The sequence below is a fragment of the Phoca vitulina genome, unplaced genomic scaffold (genome assembly GCF_004348235.1).
Source record: "Phoca vitulina isolate PV1807 unplaced genomic scaffold, GSC_HSeal_1.0 scaffold20, whole genome shotgun sequence".
In the NCBI taxonomy this organism is placed as follows: Eukaryota; Metazoa; Chordata; class Mammalia; order Carnivora; family Phocidae; genus Phoca; species Phoca vitulina.
Window position 1 is genome coordinate 9,401,760 of NW_022589723.1, and position 14,605 is coordinate 9,416,364.

The 14,605-nt window shown below is 54.8% G+C and overlaps 3 protein-coding genes across 6 annotated transcripts in view; 2 read left to right on the forward strand and 1 right to left on the reverse strand.

Annotated features, from left to right (window-relative positions):
• The first annotated feature begins 3,721 nt into the window (after positions 1-3,721).
• Positions 3,722-8,750, forward strand: GCHFR (GTP cyclohydrolase I feedback regulator). Its single transcript, XM_032417383.1, has 3 exons — positions 3,722-5,182; positions 6,910-7,004; positions 8,184-8,750. Exons 1-3 carry the CDS (start codon positions 5,147-5,149, stop codon positions 8,305-8,307), a joined length of 255 nt encoding a protein of 84 aa, XP_032273274.1. The 5' UTR covers positions 3,722-5,146; the 3' UTR covers positions 8,308-8,750.
• A 148-nt stretch (positions 8,751-8,898) lies between these two features.
• Positions 8,899-14,605, reverse strand: part of DNAJC17 (DnaJ heat shock protein family (Hsp40) member C17) — a 41,842-nt gene continuing 36,135 nt past the window's right edge. Inside the window, exons 10-11 of one of the 4 annotated variants that reach the window (XR_004301020.1) lie at positions 14,196-14,306; positions 8,899-9,083 (exon numbers count right to left, since the gene is read on the reverse strand). Coding sequence is in view for 3 of the 4 variants with exons in the window: in XM_032417380.1 (XP_032273271.1) it covers positions 13,355-13,792; positions 14,196-14,306 (549 nt within the window). In the remaining variant the exon portion in view is untranslated. Of the gene's footprint in view, positions 9,084-11,946; positions 13,793-14,195; positions 14,307-14,605 lie in introns of those variants that run through there. The other 3 variants (XM_032417381.1, XM_032417380.1, XM_032417379.1) reach the window with 3 other exon arrangements.
• On the forward strand, positions 9,082-11,935 carry CUNH15orf62 (chromosome unknown C15orf62 homolog). Its single transcript, XM_032417382.1, has one exon. It carries the CDS (start codon positions 11,398-11,400, stop codon positions 11,923-11,925), a length of 528 nt encoding a protein of 175 aa, XP_032273273.1. The 5' UTR covers positions 9,082-11,397; the 3' UTR covers positions 11,926-11,935.

The following is a 14,605-nucleotide window of genomic DNA, read 5'->3' on the forward strand; positions in this document are numbered from 1 at the left end:
GAGAAGGGAGGTGGGGAGGAGGAGAGCTGGGTGACTTCTGGTTCGGATGCTCCAGCAGTACCCCTGTCTGGCCAGATGAGGTTCCATTTCCTTCCAGCCACGCCAATCTTCCCGCTGTTCTCGAATGTTTCTCCCTTTGCGTCTACTGCCTAGAATAACCCGTTGTCATTCTGGAAAACCACCCCCTCCCCACCTTTCCTTGACACTCTGTCAGAACTCAGACTTTATTTGATTTCGGCTTGATTTACTCATGCATTTTTACTGGAACCATTTACTGAGCACAAGACAGTAGCACCTTCGGCAGTTCAAATTAGAACAGATAAATAGTTGGTTACCTACAAGAGGTCCCGGAGTCACCAGGGCCAGCTTCTGCCGGTTGACACTTAAAAACTCGTGACAGATGCAAACCCCAGCACTAAAAAAATCTTAAACTTACATTATCCGTAGTACCTTAATCAAGAACAGGGTTATATACTGTTTTTCCATTTCCAGAATGTAAATGAAATTTATTCCTCTAATGATGACATTTTTTAAGCACTTGGGTGAGGCTGAAACTTGAGTTGATCTCTAGTTGCTTAAATTGGTTCAGATACCATTTCATTTTTTTTTTTAAAGCTGTATTCTTCAGGATTTCTGTGCCCACTGTGAAAATTAATAAAGGGAAACCACTAATGTAGACACAGGCTGCTAGAAGGGAAGACTGGAAGGGGCAACCTGATGTCAATTACAGGAAGAATTGTCAATTACAGACCCCTAACAGAAGAATCTCAACAGAAGAGAATCATAAATTACAGGCTCCCACAGAGAAAGATGTACATTGCATCACCTGCAATAAATCGGCTGCCCCTGCAATTCAGCCAGTGAAAAACCATCATCACCCTAAACTCTTGCTACACTCCAATGGATTGGTGTTCAAAACAACTCCTCCCAGCTTCCTCCTTCTTTTCCATCAAATAACATTCCTCTCCTTTTTTTGTAGAACTTGCCTATGGTTTTGTTGTAGCTTCCTTGTCCTGGATCACAAACCTGTGCTATTCCTGAATAAACCTATGTTTTTGCTCGGAAAATAACTAGCAGTTTTAAGGTTAACACCACCATTACCCATCGATTTTTTTTTTTTTTAAGATGTTATTTATTTATTTATTTGACAGAGAGACAGCAAGAGAGGGAACACAAGCAGGGGCAGAGGGAGAAGCAGGCTTCCCGCCCACCAGGGAGCCCAACCTCAGGCCCTGGGATCATGACCCTCGCCGAAGGCAGACGCTTAATGAGTGAGCCACCCAGGCGCCCCTACCCATCCATTTTTAAAATTCCATTTTGAGATTTTATGCAACTTCTTATAATTTTAAAAACTGAAATTACAGGACTACGATTCCAGTGTTACCACCAGCATTTCTTTCAAGTTAAAATTTCGTTTGGTGACAGGTGAATTATCTAAACGAATCCTCCTCAAATCTTTGACTAGATATTGTATTTATTTACCCTTTATATGTGAGATCTTTTACAAATAAGAGAGTACATTTAATGTAATGTACATTGTAAAGAACAATTTAAAGGCAACAAGGTTCCTACCCTACAGCTTAAGGAATAGAAATTTACCAAAACCTTCTACTCATTTTTAAGGATTCAATTCAATTGGTATCTTCTGAGATACACGAACTATAATTGTCTTGGTGGTGAGAAAAGAGTGTTTTTAATATACTTTTTCCATAATTTTTTTCTCATTTTTCTGAGATAAGCATGTTTCTTTAGTAATAAGAAAAAATAATAACTTTTGGAGAGAATAAAAAGTCATTTCCTTTGCAGAACCTTCCCAGACTACCACCTTGGTGGACTTCATCTTTTTATTTTTCTTTGCTCCTGAGGCTTGGTTACCTCCATTACACTGGGTTGCACGATTATTTGCTTTCTAGTCTGGCTACCCAACTGGAGTGTTCACTCTTCCAGGTTGGGGTTCATGCTCAATTCATCTCCACATTCCCTGAGCTCCAATGCAGAAGCCACCCATAGAAGCTGAATGTGGAGGAAGGAAGGAAAGAAGGAATAACCAATATCCAGGCCCGACCACTTAGACAATGCCTTCATGATGAAAACCTGACTTGTGGAAGAACAATCTCTCCTCTTTCTGCAGGGGAGGAAGATCTGCCAGATAAACTGACTGTGGCAAGAGGCGAGGCCAGATGGGCAGACCAAGCGGGGGAATTCATTTCCCTCTGGATATTAAAGATGTTATCTGTGGGCATGTGGCTGCCAGAGCGATCAGCAGCAGGGTGGGTGATTCTGGATAGAGCTCTCTATCTTATGTGGCATCGGCAGACCAGTTCTGCAAATGTAATAAAGCCCTGGCAGCCTGAGATATGCACTGCCTTCCTGTCTCCTCCTCACCCCAGCCCAGCCTGAGAGAGGAGAGCAGAGCAGCCCCCAAATTCCTGCTCTCATCTCTGCCCCGAACAGGCAAGGCTCAGCTACGCACCGGGCTCTTCCAAGAGAGGCAACATAGTCAAACGCCTTGGGATGGTGGCCTTACCCCCTGGGTCTAAACACTGGTGTACTTGACACTTAAAAAATTGTTCTTATTAAATATTTAATAGCTACAAAAGGGTATTTATAATACATATAATACAATAAAGATTGAGGACATGTATAACCCTTAGCATCCAGGTGCTAGTGTGAGAAAGAGAACATCACTATTGCCTTGTAAGACTCCTGCATGGCTGTCCCTGCCTGGTCCCTCTCACTTCTCTCAGAGGTAAACACTGCCCTGAATATTACATTTATCATTCCCTTACTCTTCTTTATAATCAACCACATATTTTTTTATTGAAGTGTAATTTAACCATGTTTTTTATCCCCAGTGTATTATTTTATTTTGCAAGTTTTGAGCTTTAAGTAGAATCAATCTCTATTTTTCCACAATTTACTTTTGCACTTAGCATTTTTCATTGCTATGCAGTTCCCATTGTATCAATCAACCAAAAACTTAACTCCACTTTTGATAGACGTTAAGGACTGTTTCCATTTTTTTGCCAAGTACAAACAGTGCTGTTATGAATATTCTTATACATGCATCCTGATGAGTGAGTTTTCTTGAGGTTTATCGAGGAGAGATGTAGCTGGGTCATATCCATGCACAACTTCAGCTTTGCTAGATGATGCCAAGCTGTTTTCCAAGGTGATTGTATCAATCATAACACTTTACAATCCCAACAGTAGTGTTCTAGTTGTTAGACCTTTTCACCAATACTCAATGTTTACAGATTTATTTATTTAGCAAATCATTAAAGTAGTATCTCATTGTGGTTTAAAATGTAGTTTGAGGGGCACCTGGTTAAGCCTCAGATTCTTGGTTTCGGCTCAGGTCATGATCTCAGGGTGGTGGGATCAAGCCCCGTGTGGGCTCAGAGCTCAGCTCAGAGTCTGCTTGAGATTGTCTCTCCCCTTCTCCCAACCCCCTGGTGTTCGCTCTCTCTGTCTCTCTGTAAAATAAATAAATGAATCTTTAAAAAATAAAATATAGTTTGATTTGCATTTCTGGGATTTTTTTTTTTTAAGATTTTATTTATTTATCTGACAGAGAGAGACACAGCAAGAGAGGGAACACAAGCAGGGGGAGTGGGAGAGGGAGAAGCAGGCTTCCCGCTGAGCAGAGAACCCGATGTGGGACTCAATCCCAGGACCCTGGGATCATGACTGAGCCGAAGGCATACACTTAACAACTGAGCCACCCAGGTGCCCCGCATTTCTGGGATTTCTAATGATATTGAACATCATGTTATCGGTTTATTGGCCATTTCCATTCCCTGTTTTGAAAATGCCTATTCAAGTCATTTGCCCTGTTTTTTCTATTGATTTATCTTTTTATTGTCGATTAGTAGGAGTTCTTTATATGTCCTGAGTATTAATCTTTTGTTAATCCTTCATTAGGCATGAATATCTTCTCTCTCTAGCTAAATTGTTAGTCTTGGAGGTGGAGAATAGGGGTAGAGAGTACACAATAGTCAAACAGACCAGTAAGAGTCCTTTAGGTTTACAACTGCCTGTTTCCCTTATTGCGCGCTCTCCACATCTGTCAAGCTGCTGGAGGCACAGAGCACGGCCTGTAAGTGCCCAAAGAAGATTGTCCAAGGGCCAGGGAAGGTTACAGGCTGTTTCTTTTTGCTTTTTTAGAGAACCAATCACAAGGCAGGTAAAGAATCTTTTGAGTTTTCAGATTTTGAAACATCTAGATGAAGGGGTGGACACACCGAGGTGCACTTGCGGCCCTCTCATCGGGGGCTGGTGCCGGAGATGTAATCTTTCTGCTTCAGGTGTTGCCTAGCGATTTCCCGCGCGTGCACTCCATCTCTCCAGCTTCGCGGGAAGCTCCCCCAAGTGGGGGCCAGATTCCATTGGTTTAAATCCCTCCGGGACTGGCACACAACCAAACGCTCAGTTCCTTTACAGATTTACTTATGGGGCCACAGATACGCAAGGTTCGGCCGCTGCACTAGAAATTACAGTCAGGGAGGCGAAAATGCGCGGTGCACACGAGGTGGCATTGTAGCTTTAGCCACAAGCGTCCCACCCCTGTCTCCCGTGCGCTGACGGAGTCCCCGGAGAACGTGTCCTGGGGACGGGAAGTGGGGATCCGCTAAGAGCTTTAGAGGCGTCCCTGGGTCGGGGTGGGCTGGAGCTTGGGAGGGACCTTTTGGGAGGGTCGCCGATTCCTCCCTGCTCTGCTTCACAGGGACGGGGGCGGGGACCAGCAGGACTTTGGAACCTAGTGCCCGAGGTGTTGCAGAAAGAGGGCGCACGGTCAACACGCCCGCTTTGCAGCACGGCCCGCCGCAGCCCGCCGAGCCCTCTGGCCCACCCCCTACTCCAGGCAGCGGGAGCGCGCCAATGTCCCAGAGCACGGCCCCAGAGCACTGCCCCGAGGGCAGGAGGCGGGCCCGAATCATCAAGTGCGGGGGCGCGTCACGGGCGCCCGCTCCTGATTGGCCGGCCGCGGCCGTCACGGGCCGGGCGCACTGGGATTGGCGCCGCCCGAGGCCAGAGCTGGAGTAACTGGACTCTGGGCGGCGGGTCGCAGTCCCAGAGCTCAAGGGGCTGGCGTCGGCGCCGAGCCCAAAGCCCTGGGTGGGAGCCTGGCCGGGACGCGCGCACCATGCCCTACGTGCTCATCAGCACCCAGATCCGCGTGGTGAGTACCCGCCGCCCCGCGAGTTGGGATGGAGTTGGTTGGGGCCGGGCCCGAGCCCGGGCAGAGGGCGCTGCCACTGCACCTTGGCGCCTCCCTCTCGGGCAGCGCCCGCCAGTGACTGGACCCGGAAGCCGCCCGGGACACGCCCCCTCGGGCCGCGGGTCAGAGGCTGGGGAGCGCACTCAGCCGGGATCGCGGGATTCGGGGAGTTCTGGCCGGCCAGTGCTTCCAGTGCCGCGAAGCGGGTGGGGTGCGTGCGTCCCCGCGGCCGAGTGGGCTCGGGGCGCTTGCGGCTCCTGTCCTACCTGCCCGCCCGAGGAAGCCAGGAAGCCCTGGCCTCACGTGTGCAGCACCCACTGCCCTACACAGAGCAGCTCCGCAGGGGTTACGGGGTGGGTGGGTGGGAGTGGAAATATTTTGGGGGAAAGAGGTTTGGAAAAGAAAAGGACGTGCTAAGACGCTAAAACACATATGCCAAGTGCCTGGCGCATGCACAGCCACTAATAGCACCCTCAGGCACTTCCAGAAAGGCTTTAGGAGAGAAAGAAGGGGGAGACAGGCCCCGTGGTTAGAGGTGGGGAGACCATTCCGGAGTCAGAAGTGACGCCCCTTTCTCTGGGTGAAATTTCCTCGTCCAAGACGGTGCTGGTCGCCCCAGGAATCCCCTTTTAACTTCAGAATGGTACGACTGGGCACCCCAGCCAGCACCTCCGTCCTTTGCCACTACCGAGGTGCTTGGGTGATCCATCAGCACGTGCACAGCTCCTTGGAGATGGAGATAGCGGGTGGGGGGAGGGGTCGCCATGGGACAGGCGAGGTCTTGGCGGTGCCCTAGGGCAGTGGTTTGAGAACCAGTTACTTGGGCAGTTAAAATGTGCACTCCTGGGCCCCTTCCCAGACCTTCCAAAATACTCTCTAAGCCTGAGGCTTGGGAATTCAGTGCTCTTCAGGGGATTTTTTTTTTTTTTATAAATAGAACAGCTTTACTGATATATAGCATACATGTCACAGAATGCACCAATTTAAAGTGTACAATTCAGTATTTTTTAAAGCATGCTCAGGAGTTGTACAGCTATCACCTAATCAATTTTAGAACATTTCCATCCCCTTGAAAAGACGCCCTGTACCCATGCCCTGTAACTTAGCAGTCACTCCTCACTGCCTCTGAGCCCCCCAGCCCTAGATAACCACTAATCTACTTTCGTGCCTGGCTTCTTTCACTTTTACGTTTTCAAGGTTCATCCGTATTGTAGGATGCGTCGGTACTCATTCCTGTTTTGCCAAATAAGATCCCATCGTCTAGCTACATCACAGTTTATTCATTCGTCAGTTGACACACACTTAGGCTGCTTCCCCTTTTTGGGTCTTGTGCACAATGCTGCTATGAACACTCCTGTACAAGTTTTTGTGTGGACCTGTTTTCATTTCTGTTTTCCAGGTGATTCTGATACATACAAACACGGATAGTGATACCTGGCAGGAAGTTGCCAGGAGGCAGGCAATGTCCAGCTCAGCTTGGAGGGGCCAGGGACGCCTCACATGGCCAGGCCTGCTCACTGAGGGCTCCACCCTTTCCCAGCTCGTGCTCAGCCCCCAGTGTTCCTCCGCACCCTGTCCGGCCTTGAACTGAAACTGGCTCAGGGCCAGCAGGCAGGGGAGGAAGGACAGAGACACCCTCCACCTCTCCCTGGCAGCCAGCCAAGCAGCCACTGTGGCTTATCTTGCAGGAGGTGGGCCCTACCATGGTGGGCGATGAGCACTCAGATCCAGAGCTGATGCAGTATCTGGGGGCCTCAAAGAGAAGCGCCTTGGGAAACAACTTGTAAGTAGTGGCATTCCTAAGGATCTTCTCCCTGCCGGCCCCGAGACCTGCCCGCTTCCTTTACGCAGCCCAGCCCAGGGGCGCCGCCACTGCCTAGCGTCAGAGGCCCTGCCTGCACCATGGGGATCTGTCCTCTGTGGGGTCAGTCCCGTCTGCAGCTTCACCGCAGCCCCCAGGCTTGCTCTGAGAGCTCTCACTGGCCCTCCCTCCACAAGGGAGCCCCAGGACGGAGTCCAGCTGGCAGAGGACTCCATAAGTGGACTGTTCCTTGCCCTGCCCTCTCATCTCGGAGCTGGACCCCACCAAGACAAAGAAAGGCACAGAGAGAAAGGTTTCTCTCGAGCTGGCTGAGTAAGAAAGCTGAACTCTACAAACAGGCAGCAGGCAGCCTGGGTCCTCCTTCCAGCTCAGCTGCTGCCTGGGGACTTGGCCACGTCCCCTGGCGTTCACACCAGCTCCACAGGTGTGGAACTCGTGAGAGGTGCTCCAAGAATGAGCCCCAGTTCAAAGAGGGGAAAGAGGAGGCAAGCTGGCCCCAGCCCCTTGGGTCAGGGTTGGAGGGCTGAAGCCAACCCCATTCCTTTACCATGAGGCACTTGTCTCAAGATGCCCAGCTTGGGGCTTGAGCCCTTTACCTGACAACCCTTCATAATCAATCAACCCTGAAAGAAGGGACAGCATTCTCTGTGCTAGGGGAGCAGCACCCAGAGCCAGGAGCTATTAGGGGCCAACCTGTTGCTCCAGGACTGTGGGACAGGCAGGGCAGCAAGAGGGGGCAGAGCCGTGGGGGAGGACCCTGGAGAGAACAGGCCATTCCTCCTGAATAGTGCAGTGGCCCAGCGCACATGGGGCTGTCATCAGACTAACATGGGCTCTACAATCCGTAGGACATTTGGAAAGCTACCCATCCCCTCCCAAGATTTCTTATTTATAAAATGGGAACAATCGTGGTACCTTCCTTAGGTTGTCGGGAGGAAGAAACAAGATATACAAGCCAAGTGCTTAGCAGGGGAGGGGGCAGGGAGTGTGCACTTAGCCGGGCACCTAGAAGGCACGCAGCCAATACCAGTCACTACCAGGATCCCTGACCAGGCTCCTCAGCAGCAGACATTAGCTGTGTGCGAGGAGTCGGCGCTCTGTGCCCCCTCAGGCTGTCCTCCCCCCCCCTTCTCTTCACAGTTATGAGTACTTTGTCAGCGATCCTCCTCGCATCGTCCTGGACAAACTGGAACGCAGGGGCTTCCGTGTGCTGAGCATGACAGGGGTGGGCCAGACGCTGGTGTGGTGCCTGCACAAGGAGTGACCCTCTCCCACTGAGGAGCACACAGAGCACCCCTTTCTTGAGCGGTTGCCGTGGGCCCTGATCCTGAGTCCCCATTCACTCTCTTCCCAAATTGTCATTTTCCTTAGCCCGGCCCCACTGGGCAGTGAATGGCCTTTTCTGAAATGTGCCTCAGCCAGGGGGAGAGGGCAGGGCCCTTGCCCTGGTGCTCCCAGCTGCCCCTCCAGCTTCTCGGCCTGGCTGAGAGCCCTGGAGGAGGCCATGTCCTGTGGGCAGGCTGAGGGGCCCGAAAGAGCCAGGCTGTCCCTGGCCAGGAACTGGGAGCCCCCCAGGAGCATGGCCCCAGGACTGGGCGGGAGGGTCCCGTGTAGGTAGTCCAAGCCAATAAAGGCCTGTGATGAGTGGTTGCCCCTCTGCTCTGCCGGCTCACTGACTCTCACCGTGCAGAGCACCTCCCTGGGGGTCTGCTCACGCCTGGGGAGGAAGAGCCAGGCCTGGGTGGAACCTCTCAGGCAGAGCCCACCAGGGCCACACTTGGGCGGGCCAGCACCTAACACCTACAGATACAATAGAGGTAGACTCTTGTTAAAAAAAAAAGAAAGAAAAAAAAAGTTTATTGGTGACGTTCAAGAAGAGGGCCGTGGGTGAGTGGGCTGTGGGCTGGAGGCAGGAGGCTACGTGGGCTGCCCCACCTCATCCTCCCGCTGCATCTGGGTGATCAGCTGTTGCCGCTCAGCCGCCTGGCGCATGCGCATCATGACGAGGCTCTCATAGTCCCTCTCGGACAGCACTGAGCCCTGGGGGACAGAGGGGACCGGGGGACGGTCAGGGCAGCAGGGTGCAGCCCCCCCACTCCAGACTTGGAGGACTGGGCCTAGGCAGATCTACATCCTGAGTCAAGGAGTGAGGCTGCCCAGTACTTCTCCGCGGGTTCTCCTCCCACCCATCACAAGCAGCCCCCAGGCCTTCCATCAACAGTCAGCCCTGCTCCATCTTCTCGGGCTGAATCACTGCGTGCGCCAGCCAGGCCCTGTCTCCCTTCATTTCCTCCTCGCCCTTTATTTGTCACTCCTTTCGGCCACCCGTGGCTTGGGCTTCTCACAGGTTTCCAGCGAAGGCGCTGTCAGAGGGGCAGGAGAGCACCGCCCCCTCCCCGCGGTCTGGCTCCTGCCAGGACAGAGAAGGGAGCCCTGCCCTAGACGCAGGCTCGGCCAGCCCCCGCACTAGAAGGAGAAACAAGCATGAGGCCACCCGCCTCCTAAAAATACACACCAGGGCTGCAGGAGGGCAGGGCCCAGTGCCGCCTTTTATGATCTTGCCAGCGCAGTGCAGGGGATTAAAGAGTGCTCTATGTTCATAATCAAAAGAATAATAAACAACCAACCCAACGCGCCAGTGTTGGGTGGAGAGGCAGCTCTCCAGTGGAGCTCAGATCCACCCACCCCACACCCTGATAAGGTCTGCAGTGGGAACGAAATCACTTCTCCCGTCGGTACAGCTGAAGCTTTGTGAAGTGTGAAGCCCACCTGAGTTGGCACAGAAGGGAGCCAGGCCAAGGGGGCCGCGGAGCAGAGCCAGTCGCTGAGCCCTGTTCTGTGGCAGACCCAGCGAGTGCATGCTCACGGAGTAAGTTCAGTGGTCAGTGACCTGGGGAATGTGACGGGAGTGACTGGGGTTGAGATGCCAGACCCTGGCCAACTGGTTTGAAGTAAGGGCTGTACAGAACCAGGAAGTGTGACTCAGCCCAGATCCCCCTGCTTCTCTGACAGTGCCAGCCTCCTTGTCTGTCCCAGGCTGCGGCAGCTCCGAGGACAGTAGCCCTCCCAGCCAGGCCCACCTACCTAAGCTTGGGCACCGCTGACAATTCAGGGCAGCCCCATGTGGCCCAACGCTTTCCACGGAGGAGGGACCCCAAAGAAGGCCCAGGTGGCCCAAGGCAGGATAGGAGGCAGCAGGACCGGGGCCCTCAACTGCTCTCTCCTGCCCTGAGGCTATGGGAGTAAATCCGGGAAGATGAGGAACCGCCAGACTGGCTGTCAGGCCTCAGGCCAGGGGAGAGCAGTCCTCCCTCCCCAAGGTGAGGCTGCTCTGCAGAGCGATCTTCAGAGTCACCCCGGCGTGCCCTGAGCCCAGCCGTGGGAGGAGCCAGCCCTTTACAGGCATGGGGCTGCTTCCCGTTAACACACCCTGTACCCCTTCCTTCTCATACCTTCAGGCTTGGCTAAGGAGGACCTGTCACAAGCCCCAGGACTGAGTCACCCACACTAGTGACAGGTCTCTCTTCCTTCCCCAACAACTGTTCCACATGCCTGCCTTTCAATTAATTCCCACCCTCCTTGAGCTCCTCCCTCCCGGACACTTGGGGGGCGGGAGGGGGGTTGGGGATCCAGGCCCATGGGCTAGGGCCCCAGGCAGAGAGGCTGTGGGGGGAAAAGGGAGCAACGTGGTGACGCACAAAGCAGGGCTGCCCCAGAGAGTCCTCAGGGGAATCTGAGGCTCCGCAGTGCCCTGGGGTGTTGGCCCCAGCTGGCCCAATCCCGGCCCGCGGATGCTGCAATTACCTAAGAGCATGACACCCGGCTTCCCACCTGACTGAGTCACCTGAAAACAACACATCCCCACTGCCACACACCGGCACAAACAGCCAAGCCACTAATCAAAGAGTCCGGGAGCTGCGGCGGAGAGAGGCCGGGTGAGCTCGGGCCCACCCGAAGCGGCCGCCGCCGGGGCAGCAGTCCAGGCGGCCCTAGCACCGAGATCCATCTCCGGCACCCCGGCGGGGCTGCCAGCACTCCGACTCCAGTAAGTGCTGCTGCTTCCTCTTGGCGGTTTTCCCCACTGCCCGATCAAGTAACCAGGCCGCTCCTGTCCCTCTGGGAAACTCCTGTCGCCAGGAACTCCCACCTTTCTGCTCTCCCGGACAAAAGCACCCTCTTCCCAGGACCTCTTGCCACCGTCCAAGATGCTGGCCAAAAGTCTATGCTTCTAGCCCACTAGGGCTGTCCCCTGGCTCTTGCCAGTCACTGCTCCAGCGGGGACCTAATGGTCCCCAGCTACTCTTGAACTGGGCTGCTGAGGTACCAGGCTCGTCTGCTGGCTCCCCTGGGTGCCATGGAGGCCTGGCGGAAAGGCTCCTTCCGCAACGCCTCCTTCTTCAAGCGGCTGAGCCTAGGGCGGCCGAGGCGACTCCGGCGACAGGGCAGTGTGCTCAGCCAGGCAAGCACGGCTGGCGGGGATCACGAGGAATACAGCAACCGAGAGGTCATCCGGGAGTTGCGAGGGCGGCCGGATGGCCGGCGCCTGCCCCTGTGGGGGGACGAGCAGCCCCGGGCCACCCTGCTGGCCCCACCCAAGCCTCCCCGCCTCTACCGAGAGAGCTCCAGCTGCCCCAACATCCTGGAGCCCCCCGCTGCCTACACCGCTGCCTACTCGGCCACCCTGCCCTCGGCGCTCTCCCTGGCGGGCACCTTCCACCACTGCTCTGAGGACAACCTTCTGGACACTCCCTCCTTCCAGGGGACACCTGCTCCAGACCTCAGTGATCCCTTCTTCTCCTTCAAAGTGGACCTGGGGATTTCACTTCTTGAGGAAGTTCTACAGATGCTGAGGGAGCAATTTCCGAGTGAACCTGGCTTCTGAATGGGGTGCGGGTGGGCAGAGGTGGGGTAACTGGAAGAGCCAGAAGCCTGGAAAGAGGGTGCAGCTGCAGATTAAGAAAAAGGTAGGGATAGGAATCCAGGATCCTGCCTGCCCTCCGGGTCCTGAACAGTCCTCCACGTCACCCCAGAGCGGAGGGACAGAAGGACAGAGGCAAGCTGGAAATGCTGTGGAGGGGGCACTTGCTGGCAGGAGCCCTGAAGGCAGTTGGCTAGGCTGGGAAAGGGAGGCCACGCCTGTAGCCACAGGGACGGGGCAGAGGCCAGCAGAGGGGGATGGCAGCACAAGGGGTCTCAGGGAGCGGAGGCCAGGCAGACTGTGCGGGTCGGACAGGTGCCCTGCACCAGCCCCTCTGGAGCCACTGCTCATAGACATCACAGGACAGGACTAGACAAAAGTGGTCCCCCCCACTAGCTACATGTGGCTGTTCACATTGAAACTAAGTAAAATTAAAAATTTAGTTCCTTGGTTGCACTAGCCACGTTTCAAATGTCCAACAGCCACACGTGACGAATGGCTACCACATTGGACAGTGCGGGCTGAACATGAACATCACTGGAGAAAGCCCTAGTGGGCAGCATGGGTCTAGGCCACAGCCTGGAGCCACGAGGGCCACGGTGGGCGAGGGGGACAACCAGGCCCTGCAGGGGAGGGGAGGGGCTGGCAGAGTAGGAAGAGCGAGGCAGGTAGAGGTGCAGAGTACAACTCGGGGAAGGCCAAACAAATCATTTGCCGAAGGGACAAGAGAGACAAGCTGCCAACGCTGCTGCCCAGAGCACGCCCTGAGCCCGAGGAAGGAGGCTCTAGGGACTGCCAGCCAGAGGCACAGGGGTGCTTGGGGGAGTTCCCACAATTATTAGTGATGGGAACCCTTGGGAAATGTAGCAGAAACAGTGGCAGATTTCCCTTTCTGCCCCAAGAGCATAGGAGAACCAGATCAGGGGATGGACACAAAACTTGTGGCTGTTACTGTGAAGAAGCGCAGCGGGTCTCCAGAATTCTCCACCAGGATTGGGGAGCTCTGCCTTGCCCGGACCATGGGGGCCTGCCACCCAGGGCCGAGCCCACTGGTCAAGGCCAAAGGCTGTGCCAGTGCTCCCAGCTTGTGGCCTGGCCAGAAGACTTGAAACCAGAACCACACTGGCTGGTCACGTGGTTCTGACACGCTAGGCCTCTCCAAGCCTGGCAGAGGGGGAGAGAAGCTTCGACGCACGCTGCTTGCATACCCAAGCCTATGGCCTCCCTCCTCCCTCCTCTGCGCGGATTTGCGGAGTTGAAAGCCTCCCCACCAGATGCAGGAGAAAATGAATAAAGTTGTTTGTAACATGGCCTATGGAGTGTCATCTGGGGCTGTGAAATGCTGGGACTTAACAGCAGGGAACGAGGTCTCTAAAGAAGGGCTCCGACCCGTTCATCTTTCTCCTCTGCCCAGGATCTGGGCCACACTCCCAGGGAGCTTCCCGTCCTCCCAGCCAGCTGAGGAGCGCACAGGAGAGCAGGGGTGGCGTGGCTGAGGCAATGAGAGCAAAGTCCTGCGGACCCCCAGGGACCCTCTCCCCCACGGGTTGGGCTGTGAGCATGGCAGCCTGAGACTCCCACACAGATCCGCAGGCCATTTCAGAGAAGGGACAGCTCTGGGCCCGAAGGCTCTCTGTCCCGCCAAAGTGGGGTGGTGTAACCAGGGCCAGGTGCGCGCGTGTGCAGGTGCCGAACAGAACGCCTCACGCAGCCGTGAGGACCAAGAGCCAGCGCACAGGCGGCGCCCCAGGGCCAGCAGGGGAGCCAGTGCTAATGCTGAGGGATTTGGCCTCTTGACGGTAGGCCCCTGCCGGGGCAGCCCCGGACACACCTGGAGAACCAAACCAGAGCCGGGTAGCAAGCAGCTGGTCACACTGCCTGCCCCTTCCTTCCCTGCGGCACCAGGCAGTCAAAGTGCCCAGTGCTTCACACCACAACCAAGCAGCCCATGGGCCAGGAAAGCCCCTCTGGGCGATGGTGGGAGCCCCAGGCGGAGACCAGGGGACATGGAGGGAAAGGAAGGTCTAAGAATTCTGTGCGGGGTGGGGTCCTGGCACTCAGAGACAGAAAGAGTCAGAACAGAATCCCAGTCCTGTTCAGGCTGGCAAACCTGCCAATCTCACTCTGCTCCTGACGACCTGGATTTGGGAGGAAAGGGCCCTGAGCAGAGCCCAGACAGGAAAAGGTCCCTCAAACCCTGAGCAGACCCAGCTGAAAGAGGTGTGGTTCCTTACCTGTGACAGTCCTGGGTGGCTGGGGCCCCCCACATCCTGGGGCCGTCCCTCCAACCAGGAAATCTTCAGAGGGTTATCGACCAGGCCCACTTCATTTTGGACAGCCAGCTCCTGCCAAACACAGTACCCAGTCCTTGGTCCCATGGCTCCAATCAGCCATAAAGTGGCTCTCTCTACACCCGCAGAAAGAATCAGAACCAGCACTCTCATCCTCCAGGCAAAACCAAGCAACCTTCACACAATGACAGGCTGAAGCTTTGACCCTTCTCATGGGTGAGTGGGGGCTACGAGCCTTCTAACTGGGGAGTGGGGGGAGAGGCAAAGCATGATTGGAGGCATGTCAGCTTCCAAAGGAAGGGAGAGGGTGTGGAGCCAGGCAGCAGGAAACAGAGTCGGTCTATGCTCTCCTT

Excerpts from the sequence above, each read along its gene's own strand:
- GCHFR (XM_032417383.1), top strand. The coding sequence starts at position 5,147 with ATGCCCTACGTGCTCATCAGCACCCAGATCCGCGTG. Across the intron at positions 5,183-6,909 it reads TCAGCACCCAGATCCGCGTG|GAGGTGGGCCCTACCATGGT; the intron begins GTGAGTACCCGC and ends CTTATCTTGCAG. Across the intron at positions 7,005-8,183 it reads AGCGCCTTGGGAAACAACTT|TTATGAGTACTTTGTCAGCG; the intron begins GTAAGTAGTGGC and ends TTCTCTTCACAG.
- CUNH15orf62 (XM_032417382.1), top strand. The coding sequence starts at position 11,398 with ATGGAGGCCTGGCGGAAAGGCTCCTTCCGCAACGCCTCCTTCTTCAAG.